We start from the raw sequence: 13,801 nt of genomic DNA, 5'->3' as shown, positions 1-13,801 counted from the left end.
CTGGATGCAAGCTCTGGCCCACCTCGGGCATCAGACCATTCGAAGCGATAGAGCTAGCTTGCATATGCCACCCCGGCATTACATCTGTACAACGTCTAATAAACTTTTCCAACAAAGGATTACCAATGGGCACCAGAGGAAAGGGAGTGCAGAAATGTGTGTGTAAGTAAATTTGTAAACTTGTCTCATGTGAGAACAGTGACTAAGTCAATCCTATCTTTTAGGTTCATACTTATAATGGGAACGGCATGCTTTGTATTGTTGGCTTAAAAATCGAGAAATGGCTGAAAGCCACCCTCACGACATATAGTTAACACCTATACGTGTCAATTAGCAACGCAGCCACTAGCCAAACACTTCAAGACTAGCAGCCATGATAACAGATCCGTACTTGCTTTCCATTCTAGGATCCCAGGTTTGGGATGCCCTAAATATGTGGCAAGGCGGCATTTTCTTATGTGTGCAAGTAACAATTCTTCACCAGGAGATGCCCCCTAGAAAAAAGGGTGAGCAAAAGTTATGCAGTGAGATCACTGTGAAAAGAGACTGTGCGGGGCTGCAAAGAGCAGCGCTGTGCAAACGGTGCCTGGGCTGTGTCTCACAATTTGGGTGTGTACTTTGGGGAGGTACTCTCCAGATCATGTAGACGCAGGCCCTTGCTTTTGGTATTTGATGCTGCAGTCCTGGGCGTTGCTCCTGATCAGAGTTGGACAGGTTATGGCCTGCTTAAGTTAAATTAGGCCTCAAGGAATAAAGTTCATCAAGTTTGCAGTAGAGGAGTCACTGGGCTGATTAGACCGCCAACTCTGGCAATGCAGAGAAGCACTGCGTGGAGAGTCAATCAGTGGAGTGTTATCTTTCCCACAATGCAACGTGTGAGACGAAAGGCCCGCAAAGGACACCACCTCAGTGTTTTGAGGACATAGGCACATAGGGGCGCTTGGGTGGCCAAACTTAATAGAACCATAGTGATCAACTAAAGTCTCAGATTCAGCAATGGCAAAAGGATTTCAAGCCAGGCTGAAAATGAACTTTTGGCCAATGTTTCATGTGCTTTTCTAACCAATATAGCGTGGTCAGCGGCCAATGTGTACAGAAGTGCTGAAGGGAGGAGAGCAGATTTGGATGACTAGGTCAACGAAAACAAATCTACTGAGATTTTCCTTGAAATAGGACTGGTCCGGTCTATCTTCACTTGGAGAAACACAGAACATTCGTACTCATGAAGTTATGCATTTTCGGAGTAATTTAAAGTTATTTTTCAGGAGTAGTAGAACCTACCAGGGGCTAGACCGATGTGCTTTAAGTGATGCTCTTCCCAGAGCCCGCATTGGATATGGGAAGATTTGATCATCTTTCCCTTGCAAGGCTAAAGAGCACTCGGCAGCTTCTGCGCACCTTCTAAACGCAGAGCACGGAAACCCAAGAGCCCAGGTTGATAATGTGCAACATTCACAAAAAGTAATTAATCTTAGAGAGGTTTTGTAATAGGGCCCGACATGTGAAATGTGTTTGAGATTTTTTATGAAATTTGCTTTCAACCAGATGTAGAAATAAGCAATACGTTCACAACCGACAATGCACAGTGTCAATAGGTTATGTCCCAACCAATCCTAAGCTAGGAAGGCAGCTCATAAAGGCATCAAATTAAAAAGCGGGAGGAGTCACACTGCTTCAAATATAGCCACTGATCAACTACTACTTCGAGCTGAATTGTACTCCTCTGTTGAAGCCAGATTGAGTATTATACCAGGGGCACATATCACTGTAGTGTATGATTAAAACGCCTATTCTCAGGGCCAGCACTTCCAGAAGACAAGGTAAGGTCCCGCTAAAGGTGGCAACAAATTGTGATAAAAGGAAACCAAATGGGATTTTGTAAGCACATAGAGAGCAATCCAGCACTTAAAGGGCTGCTTTGTTTGGAGCATTGTAAATTAATGTACTGTTCCTTCCTGCCCTTTAAATTTGAAATAGGCGTTTGATCCATATATTGTACTGTATAGAGTTATCTGAATCATATATGATAAAGGATTTATTTGATATGAATTTGCACCTTAATTACAGACCATTCCCACATGCAGAAGAGGAACCACAAAAATGCTAATAAGGACCTTCGCACATACATTTTCAAGGCCATAACTTTACGATGGTCCCATTCACAGTGGACATCATTGACAGCTCCTCGGCACAAGGCTCTTCTAAGGGTCACCTGGGTAGTTTCTGTGCCTGACGACAGGCTTCTCGTGTGCTCTGAGGGCCCTATTTTAAGACCAGAATGTTCATGCCTAGCATCTCCCACTCCTTAGGGAATGTGTAGCCTGACAGAGGGGGCTTACGCATTGTATTACAAACATTGCTGCCTGAGGCTTCAAGTGAAAAGCTGCGCAGTGTAGGACACAGTCAAGGTATGAATCTGGGCCGAAGTGAAGAAAAACGAAATGTGGAATTTATAAACAATAAATTCATTACTTAACTAATATATGTGCTTCAAATGTAAACAGATAATTGAAAACTTCAGAGTGAATGTTGTTTTTAAAGGCTTCTCATAATCTCTATGTAATGGCTTGAGGAGAGGGATGCCCTTTCTAGATCACGTTGGGTCACCAATGGAACCTTCTGAAATGTTTAAGACATTATCCTACGGCTATCAACACAAAGCTCAGGCCAACGCCAACAAGAAAATGTGCATGGGTACTTCTGTTCACCTAAAAAATGTGCATGGGGTTCATTATACATGGAGAAGAAATGAAGTGGCAAACTTCTCATGCAATGCTCAGGGCTGCAAATTTTTTCTGTTTCCTTGCTCGTTTTAGTCAGGCAGAGCTATGCCTTTGGCCCCATTCTTGCAGCTTCGTAGCACTATGTAGTGCTAAAACCGCCGTGTTCAAGGACACTAGTTTATCCAACCTAGCAAGGATGAAAGGAGGTGTTAATCCACCAGTACGTGACCTGGGACATGCACTCACCTGGGAATACTGAAAATTGTACAGTGAAGGCACCTATAGCATTCAATACATATAAAAGTAGAAAACACTGACTTGAAGCAGGATTGGTGCACGCGCTGGCCTCAGAAAATCACACAAAACTCACTGCCCTTGGTTACAGGAAAAAGGAAGATGTGTGTTCATTGGTCAGCCCAGAATTAAGGGGCAGGGTTGTCCGACTGAAATAAAACGATTACTTCCAGTGAACATCTGCCAAGCCCGCCATCTTCAGAGCCTACCTGCAAAATGTGAGGACCCCTCAAGCCCACTCCAATGAAACTCTCAAGGAAGTGCCGTCAGCGAAGTCTGCTCTAGTCCGTGTTTGGCTGTCCAGCACTTCCAACACTTTTCACAAACTACATGAAATATACAATACACAACACTAAAACATCCAATGCATTGCACATGATGGCAGCTAGCATGAAAGTGCGATTGGCAGTAAAAAAAAAAAGTGAGAAAATCAGTGAGATTACAACTATGCAGGAAAAGCCAATATTGAAATCTCATTGAATTAGATCATCTAAGGTACAAGAACATGTGACTGAAATGTACACAAGGGGCTTTGTTATGGAGAATAGTCTCAATGCGAGCTAAGTAGGGAATGGGTTTAATGTACAGCCTGGATTTGTGGTGTGGCATAAGAAGCTTATAGCCATTTGTTTCAACAAACAATGCTCTAGTCAAAGTATCTTTTATACACAGACGGTGTACTGGGGGCATACTAAGATGGAGCAGAGAAAGAGTGGGGAGAGGGAATGAGGAATGGGGAGATGAGGCTGGGGCATCACTCATATACAATATGGCACCAGTATGTTCCTAAAATCATGATCCACATCCATGCCAGCTCTCACTTGGGCTCAATGACTTACATACTCTGTCCACCACTTTGCTGCTCAAAGCATGCTTGAATTTAGCGTCATTATGGGACCTGCAGTCGGAGTTCAGCTCAGCTGAGCCCATGGAAAATGGCACATTAAAAAAGAATTATGTTACGGGGAATTCCCTTCCTCCTATTTTAAGGCTCTCTCACATTATCACCGGGTAGGTGGTGAACCAACTCGAGTCCTGACTGGACACGGCTTTAATAGCTTTCCATTAGAGATTTGTGCACTCAGTACCAGGCATGCACCTTCACGCCACGGAGTGTGCACTCACCAATGTACCATCATTATAAAAAGAAACTACCATGATAAAAAGTCAAAGTTATCCAGAAAAATGTTTAGTCTGCTTAAGAAAACCCATGCATTATAACGTTTCAAAAGTGTCAGGACAAGGCTGGACAGTGCTACCACCATAGACAAAGCTGAGGCTCACTCATTCTTCATGGGGGGGGGGGGGTGGAGGAGTCATTGAGAGGGCCTTCAAGATGCAGTTGGAGCACAGCTCACAATGCTAAAAGACGGTGTAGGTGCTGAGAACTTCAACTTGTAGGATTGAGTGGTGAGTGGGTGACCCCCCTGATATGGTAAAGGGCTGGGCTATAGGCTCTCAAGAAACCTCTCTGGCATTCAGCTTGGCACTCGGGTATCCAGAAATGAGAGTCAACCTGCATATTGGCAAGCCCAAGCTGGAATCAGAGAGAAGGGTGCAGGCCAAGAAAACCCAGGATCCAGCTCTTCCTTGTCCGATGGTGACAGTCAGAGATGAAACCATAGAGGCTTGGTCAGTTCGTCTCAAAGGCTCTCCTTTTTGTGCCTCCACCACCTCCTACACCTAAAGGGAGTTAGTCTCCACTCAGGTGAGGCAGAGTCACAGGTCGGATGGTCCTTGTCAGGCTGGGTACTCAGCAGCAGACTTCCACGGAAGACCCAAACTTTTCTCCAACCTTCCAAGGTCCGTAAATCAAGGTTATAAAGTGAGTAATCCACGTTACAAACCGCAATTATCACTACCCAGAACAGCCCCCAGGAATCTCATACAAGGACAGAGAATGGCCCCACTAATGCTTGCGCTCGATGCGATTCAGCTACTAACAAAGAACTGTGTGGACGTGTTATTTTTCTAAATGTCTTTAGATACAGCCTTTTAACACATAAAGAGGGTTTAGTGTAGATTGAATACATAAAAAACATTAACTCATGTCACAAGAAAAAGACACATTATAATTCAACAGTCCATCAAATCATATGTGCAGAAAAATTGACATTTAACAGATACATAACAAAAATTCAATAACAACATGAATGACCAGTCGTTAAATAAGAAAAGAAACAATAGCGGTGCATACTTATTTTCAATTTACATTACTGCAGCCTGCTAGAGCTAGCTAGTCGACAATGAGATTGCAACAGGCTGAATGCCAAGTTTGCACACTGTATCATTCAGTAAATTCATGATGGTTGCGGCTAGCTGTGCGTGGTGAATGATTCGGCAGAACCGTGTCCAGAATGAGAAGCTAGCTACATCCCAATGTAAAGCAGCGGCTCAGAACATCTGCGCAAGGATGGGGCATGGGACTCCGGACCAGGCAGTTTTATACAGTCTGTGGAGCAGGTTTGATCCCTGGCGAGTGCTCCACACGCAGGCGTTTGGCACCCTTTCCCTGTAACATTTCAACAGGCCTAGCAAAATGTTGTGTGAACAGGCATTTTAACCCCAAACTTCTGCCACATGAGGAGCACAAGACCTTCCAAACTCGATTTCAGTAATTTGCATTCAATGGAATGTCACAGAGAGCGTGCAGAGTGCTTTGTAAATAATAATTGTTAAAAATTAAGATAAGCAATAGACAAAAGCCAAGAACTCCATTATATCACCAACTGAATTCATGGTGAGCACATTATCAACAATAAATCCATACTCCTACAGTTGATTCATATGGCACACCGACATGCTGCAATGCAGACCCAATTTGGAGTCATAAAAAGTTAAATCACAGCAGAGAATATACAAAACACAAACCCCTGGAGCTGATGGATTGGTATAATCCATGACGCCACGCAGTCACTTACCTCTACAATGCTTTTCAAATCTTGCACATAGGTCCTTTCAGTCTGGAGAATTTCTTGGACAACCCGGTCCACATACATAAGTTTTGGGCGTGTGGGCTCCATTACAAGGGACTCAGAGTGCTTCTTGGAACCATTGGATTCTGCCTTTTTCTGTGGGCCTTGCCATTTCTCAGGATTCTCCATCTCCCATGGCTGCCTGAGCTCGCTCTTCAGATGGCGCTCACTCCCGGCAAGCTGCCTGGCGGGAACAAGCTCCAGTTTGATGGCACCAGACTCCCGATCCTGCTGGAAGGATCCCAAATGATGGTTTGAGGCCAAGGTCATTCTACTGCCGAAGGAGCAGTGGCTGTCCCTGGAGGAGGCAGAGGAGGAGGTGGAGCTGAAGCTGACGGGCCGGTCACTGTCCGACAGCTCCATATTCTTGCTGTCACAGTAGTGGAAATGTCTGATTCCCCTATGCAGATCTCTTGCTCCGATCACAAGACCACACGATTCGGTCACAGTGGGTAAGACATCCAGGGGAAAATTGTAGTCATCTGTGGGGTAATGAAGGGAAACACATATCAACATAGGAAGGTGTCTTACAATTCAGATAACAGTTTGTTCTTCCCAAAATACACATCGTTCTATACGTAGGATGTGGATGCAATTAAACAGGAGCAATTCTGCATACTAAAGGGGAATCGAGTACAGCAATTTTAATTTATTAGGTATTTTTTCACATGCGCAACAACAGATTATTTTCCATCGAGTCCTTTTATCTCGAAGACAAACCTTTTAATGGACGATCTGCCTCCGTCCATGTGCACACAACGATGACAATAGACGAGTGGGAAAGTATATGTGCCTAGACCTGCAAGCACAGCTTGGAATCCAGCCCTTTTAAGAAGTGTACTGACAGGTTTCAGCTAAAGTTGGGATGTTGTCTTTCGAAACTAAGGTTTTACCTCTGAAAGACAGAAGTAAAGTGCCTAAACAACTGGAAACACATGACCCAACCAAAGTTCCCTGGAAACACACTTCAGTAAAACTGTGTTTGTCTATGTTAATCCTGAAGTTGAGCCAGTTGTCAGGTTCAAATGGTCTTCTGTGAGAGATATATCCGTCAAAGGGTGTTTTAGGAGAGAATAAGCTTTCTTTCGCAGTGTGGGGGCACTGTTTTGACACGCAACAAACAATATTGTAGCAACATGAAAGATCATGGCAGGCCTCATTTTCTTAATGGATGGCCGATTGTTAGTATGTTAAACAGTTTACACTGCATTTCATGCTCTTTGAAAAACAATTTTATGCAAACACACATATATAATTACAATAATGGCAATTATATTTTTCATCAAAATCCACTAATAGGTATTAGAGGGATTTCATATAATATGCCAAAAGTTGTTCTACCGGTTCACCCACTCTTACTCTTAAAAACACATTTAACACGAAAGGCCGGCATCTATAATCGGGACTGTCCAGTCGGCAGACCATTTGGTTCTTCATTAATCTTTATTTTAAGATTTACATACCTTCAAAAGGACCATAAAAGAATACAATTTCTTGTTCTCAAAGGGCATCATTGCCTGTATTCAAATCCAAGACCGCACGCATTCTTGTTCTTACTTCTCTACATTACTCCCCTCAAAAATGGGAAAGACATCCAGCTACATGGGTGGAAGAACCACCACCGCCAGCCAAGGGCAGAGCAGCCAGGTTGGCCCATTCCATACACGACACACTCAAACAGACTGGGCTTCACAAAGGTTGGCACCTAGCATCCTGGCACAAGGAAGTCCACTTTTATCACTGTAAGTGTTGGCTTAAAACCTCAGATTGCAAAGCCATGATAGCTATAAAGCCAGGAATGACTCAAGGTGTCAGACGTGACACGGGAATACTTGGGAGCAGTGCAGGGGAGCAAGTATACTACAGTCCTTACACAAGGCACCACAGCTCCAGCAGACTGATGGGTGACGGATGGAAGATGGAAAACGGTTTATGAATGTGCACTGGTACACATACCTTCCCGGGGGTGCACATTCTTCTCCAGGGCCTGGTTTTTGCACTTACAGGGAAAAATGGACAAAGAAGGATGATGTCACACTATGCACTGGTAGATTCAGAGGAAGTCTGACCAATGCCAGTGGAAAAGACAGGGTGCTCTATGGTGTGGGTGCGGTCAGCTTCCCTCCTGGCCTAGTGTGTGGGCAGGATGAGATGCAGCTAAGGGCATCACACTGTATACCCTCAACAGTACCAGACTTCAGAGTACAAACCACTTCTGTCTTCTTCATTTGAATGATGCAGTTTTTCTTCTCAATGGCGGAATGCATCCCCAGGTGATAAGGGATAAGACCTAGGAAGGAAGGAAGGATTCAAGGCCCAGTTTCATCGCAGGGCATCAGTGAAGCTGCGCTGCAGGACTTCAGCCATCTTGGAGCCTGGTCAATTCTGCCTTGAACACAGTTTTTAATGCATGCTAATAAAAGGGTGTCGTTTATGGGAAACCAGAGGCGGTAACCACTTCCCGTATTTTGGGGCTTGTAATTCTGGTGATTTAACCATCCTGCCACCTGATCTCTGAAAACTCAGTATATCTTTAGCGATCCTTAATAGCTAATTGCTTTCGCCTTTTAATCACTACTTATTAAAATGCATCAGAATTCCCTTTTTAATATTGTTTGAAAAAATATTGTACCTGGTCATCTTACTAAAGCTGTACTCATAATGTTTGCAGCATGACTACTTTCTAGAAGGAAAAGTGGCTGGATGACAACCTTTCGCCATTTTGGAGGACTTTTGCTAATCCCATGTAGACAAACAGGGATTCTAAATGTAGGGAGGATTGTTTTTCATATTTTATTTCAAGGAACAACCGATTTGTTTCGCAGACAAATCTCCTATATTCGCTTATGTATTTCCATTCTGCCATTCAGGCAATGTCAAATATGACAGAATCATTATTTTTTAACTTTGGTTTTCGTTTAAACCCCTGCTTATCACCCAACAGAAATGTAAAGTGCTATAAATAAAGTGTAATAAAGTCTGACAGGAAGGTTGCTTGCCACAGAATTCTTTTCACTATATCAACAAAGAGCGTGCCTGCTCACGCCATTGAGCCAAGTGATCTCCAAAATACCTGCCCAGAAACTCGCCGTTTTCCTTGGAAGGTCTATGCAGCCAAATGATAAATAAACTACATATCCCATTGTGCAGTGCGACTAGTTACACTGTGGCTAGTGGATTAAACAAATTTGCTATTTTACAATATAGTGAAAGGCAGCGGCAGAATGTTACATTTAAGATGCCAAAATTGACTTGGAAATTACGGTAATGTTTAAGAATTTTTAAAGAAAAAAAGATAGAAAAATATGAACATTTTACTTTTGCATCCCATAATTCTGTTACAAACCAAAACCACTAAACATATAATCTCATGGCATGAAGTAGTCAGAAATGTCAAGGTTTACATGCTTTACCACAAATTGTCTACTTCAAAAAGTATTAACAGCAAGCTCGCTTCAAAAATGTAAGGTGTGGACAGGAGAAATAATAATAAACTCGGGTTTATCTTAATCGCAGTGCACATTCCCTGTATTCGTGTCACTTCTTTTGACACTTGGAAGGAACTATGTGAGGAATACATTTCATATACACATCCATATTACTGGATGAAGGAAACAGCTAACACAATGCAACAAAATACAGCTTTTGGCACTGGGTGATGCAGAAAACAGCAGACTTTTTCAGGAAGCCCTGCAACCATGGGTACAGTCCTGTCAACCAAAACTAAAGTAAGGAAACAGAACGTGTGCAGTATAAGACCTTTTAGCACACTAACTCAGGGCACATCACTCCTGTTTATAAATCAGCCAGTCATGATTGACCCCTTTAAACACCACATCAAACCATTCCACCCCTTCTCTGGACCATCAACCAATCTCTACTCAATGGCCCTTATTCACAAGTCCCTCCGCGGACCCTTCCACCTGATCCAACTACCATACTCCCCTGAAGCCCTTCAGGATACCCTTCGTGTGACTTCCTAGCCATCCTGCCTCCAACAACCTGTGCCTTGCCCTGCAAACAGGATTCCCAAAACACACAGCACTGACAATGCCTTAACCTGATTAGCACAGCTCATCACAACTTATTCTCAGCGATTGTTACTTGTCTTGATCTCTCACCCATCTCCAGATAGCGAACCTTCACATTTTTCTGTCCACGTGGACTGATTTAGATGAACTTCCTCTGCCTTCTACAGCTCCATTAAGCAATACCTGGGATTTTGGTAATCCAAGGCCCAAGTTGCTACACATATCCCCATGGGTGTCGCCCCTCCCTAAAGGCTCTGTTCGTGTCTGGTTCTCAATATGCAGGGCTTCCCTACAGGACTGCCATCATTTGACTTTTCCATCACTTTTTCCACTCATTTTCCTCCCTCGAGGCCAAATCAATGACTCGGTCATCTGACGCTAGATAGTCCTGTGGTGCTTCATACTCATCCCAGACAAAACAAGCAAAGGTTTAGTTTCTGCCCATTCACAGCAGTGAAAACAACCCCCGTCCATGGGTGTCAATTCAGGAAAATGCAAGGGGTAGTGGAAGTGACATCACACACCTTTTAACCTCAATGATGTCACAGGAAGTGATGACACATGACCTTAACCCTCATAACATCGCAATAATTGCACTCACTTTTGCTGTGACACACTCATTCACACTCTCTTGCTCACCTATACTTTTTCACTCACTTTTTCACACACCACCCCACATACAAACATACATGTTATCACATACGCACACTATGTCACCCAAACTCTCTCACCCACATGCACGCACAAAAAATATCCAGAAAAACATTTTCATTTACTTTCCTCAGGTGCCAGTGAAGGTTCCGTTCCAGATTCTTACATTTTTATTACATTCTTAATTAATATCAGATTATGAATCATTAATAATGTAATATAAAAAAAAGAAGAAAAGGGCCTAGAGCCTGATGCTGGTAATGTGAACCACCTCCGAGTTCTTGGCACTAAATCTGCCACCTCTGAGGTCAGGGGTCGCAAAGGGCAAGCCAAGGGTCGCAGCTGCAAACCTAGCGACCCCTAAATGACCTCCATCCCCCATTTTATCCCAATCCACAATCACTTCCTCCAAAATGCACCATCTGTGTCATCCTCGACTAGGAGAGAGGTTGCTGGTCTTTCATTTTCAGGACTCCCTCCAATTTACCAAAGCAAGGTCCACTCTATCTTTCCACTCTACCAAAACCATGAGCAACTCACTAGTGATTAGAAAGCTTCAGAATGGTTGTAGCTTTTAAGGTGGCTTCCACTCCTCTCGTCCACATTTCCTTACACCCACTCAAGCCCTTAACTTTACCAGCAGTACGCTCTTGAACCCTCCTTGGACCACATATACTTTCAGATTCAGTCAACAGACTGGCCAACTAGCACTCTTCAAATGACTTATTCCTGGATTACAAATACATCCGCGGTGGGCCTCCCCTCTTGAATCCCATTCAGAACCCTACATTTCCATGACTTTTACCATTTTGAGACCCTAAAGTTGCTGTGTGTCCTATCCAGGGTCCAGCCATTTTCTTGCTCGCTCACTACACTTGATTGAACTATCCTGGTGATGCTGCACCCACTGATATATCCAAACAAGCTCTCGGGGACAACCTCTTCCTGTCGAAAGGCACCAACAGCTATCGACTCGCCCAACAGTTCATAAACTCATTGCACTCTACTTGTTTGTCTCCCACTTTTCATAGCTCCACTGCCTCCGGCAATGCAAGAAGAGTCCTGCACTCATTTAACTGTTATTAAAATCCACTGTGATCTGGAATGCATGTACATACAACAATTCTACTAAAATATTCATTTGAATGAATAAATACAAAATGCATTCACGTCGTTCTGCACCATCTATTTAGGCTTTTGTAGAGCTATATGTGCCACCTGATTGTCGCAATTCTCTTGCATTCAGTCGTCTGATGGGATTGAGGAATCCTTTTTAAGAAAAAAGGGTTACAGGTAGAACTATTTTTGAGCATGGAAGGTGGTTTGTCACATGACTTAATTTACTGAGATTCCTCTTTTCATGAAAAGTAAGTTTCCTTCTCCATACAGTAGTATTAGGCACCATCAATTCCTTAATACAGCAAAGGTGATATTCATCATATAATGAGGTATATCTGTGTATGTAGGGATACCTTGCAAATCTCAAAGTAATCTGTAACTAAAGCACTGCATCCAAAGTGTTCTTTCGTAACTTGTCTAGGTTGCACCGTTTCAAAGATTCCGATAGACAAAACAAAGTAAGGCAACATCTGGTTTACAGTCGCACCTGCACACCAGAAGATAAGGCACACATTGAATCAATGTGTGGTATTAGCTAAAAAAGGCTGCAGAAGACAAAAACTATTTCACCTGTTAGTCAAGTGCAAAAGAATCCCCCCTGAATGCCCAAGACGTTGAAGAATATCCCGAGCCGGCGGCTACCCTGCAGCTGGCATGGGGTACTCCTTCGGTGTCACCAGCTCAACAGTAGATTGAGTCGGTTACACGACATCAGAGCTAGAGAAAAAACGACTTTTTACGCTAGCATTCATCAACTCATACAGAAGGCCTCTGAACCTGGAATACCGAGGGAAATTGTCACTGGACATGTGCCAGAGTTTTGTAACAATTCAAAATCCCGGAAAGGACATCCTGTGTCCCTGGAAGTCAGCTGGGGGAAGGGGCTCGAGTGACAAATCTAGCAGCATCCGCTCTAAAAATACAGATCCTATAGGGGCTGTGGAGCTAAAGGCAGGTCCTGGGCTACACTATCCTACGCGGGTGTTGGGATCCCTGTGCTGGGGGTTAAAAGACCCAGCGATACAACTAACTGAATCCTCAATGTTAGAGCACTCAATGTATGATTTGGTAAACGAACTCCTTCACTACTAAATTGTACCGCAATCCAGATTAGAATTAGTTGAGGATTAGGTTAGAATTAGTTGAGGTTCTGAAAATAACGTCAGTGTCCTTTCTTGCTGAAAGTTGCCTGTTGAATTTGTGAAGAGGAAATAGAGCATTTGCCATGTGATCCCCCTTGCTACTCAATAGCACTCTTTAGTCCTTAGAAGCAATAAGGAGTTCACAAAGCACTGGTCATGAACACAAAGCGGTCTGTTGCAGCAGATAGCACAATTTTATGCCCAAGAAAGGTTCGGTGAGTCCATTTTAATTCATTCGAGCATTCCAGGGAAATTTGTGCCATTTGCATTAGTTATCCTGTTTGTCCAAAAACTGTTTAAAATCATTATTTTTGTCTGTTTGAGATGATATCAGCTACCGCAGAGCAATACCTTCTCGTCGGCCTTTCTCGTTCGAGTCCTAACACGTTGAGGTTTGTCTAGCATATCTCTAAGAAAAAATGTAAAACACATACCACCGGTTCTTAGATATGGCTTTTCCTCTTCCTGTAAGTCATATGAAGGGGCCAGGGGCAGTTCACTTCCTGGACTATCAATCAAACTCCTGTTAACCATCTGTAGGTAAAGCCAAAGGAGAGGTTAGCAAGGAGTGTGCTGAGGTAATCCGGGCATTACCTCATCCTCGGTCTTCATTGTGTCAGACTGTACAAACAGAGGGCTTGATTCACAAAGGTAAACTTACACGTTTGTGTAAATGTATGAGTTTTTGGCATTCACAAAGTAAGGGTTGATAGTAAGTTACCGACTGCTGAGTGTCTGCATTCGGGGTGGAGAACTCCGCGATTCAAAAACAGACAGGCCTGTCCGCTCTTTCTGGGCAGAGTTCTCTGTCCCGCTGCAGAGTTTCTGGAGACGTAAACGTATTTTCAACTTTTACTTTGTGACCA

General features: G+C 43.4%; 1 protein-coding gene across 2 annotated transcripts in view; it reads right to left on the bottom strand.

Moving 5' to 3' along the window:
* The window catches only part of PLEKHG1 (pleckstrin homology and RhoGEF domain containing G1), a 288,105-nt gene that overhangs the window by 229,365 nt on the left and 44,939 nt on the right, over positions 1-13,801 (bottom strand). For both annotated transcript variants that reach the window (XM_078649385.1, XM_078649384.1), the window contains exon 2: positions 5,939-6,474. In XM_078649385.1, coding sequence (XP_078505511.1) covers positions 5,939-6,474 — 536 coding nt within the window. The remainder of the gene's footprint in view (positions 1-5,938; positions 6,475-13,801) is intronic.

The sequence above is a fragment of the Lissotriton helveticus genome, chromosome 6, assembly GCF_964261635.1.
Source record: "Lissotriton helveticus chromosome 6, aLisHel1.1, whole genome shotgun sequence".
In the NCBI taxonomy this organism is placed as follows: domain Eukaryota; kingdom Metazoa; phylum Chordata; class Amphibia; order Caudata; family Salamandridae; genus Lissotriton; species Lissotriton helveticus.
The sequence above is the reverse complement of the archived record's forward strand: the minus strand, read 5'-3'. Positions and strand labels throughout refer to the sequence as shown.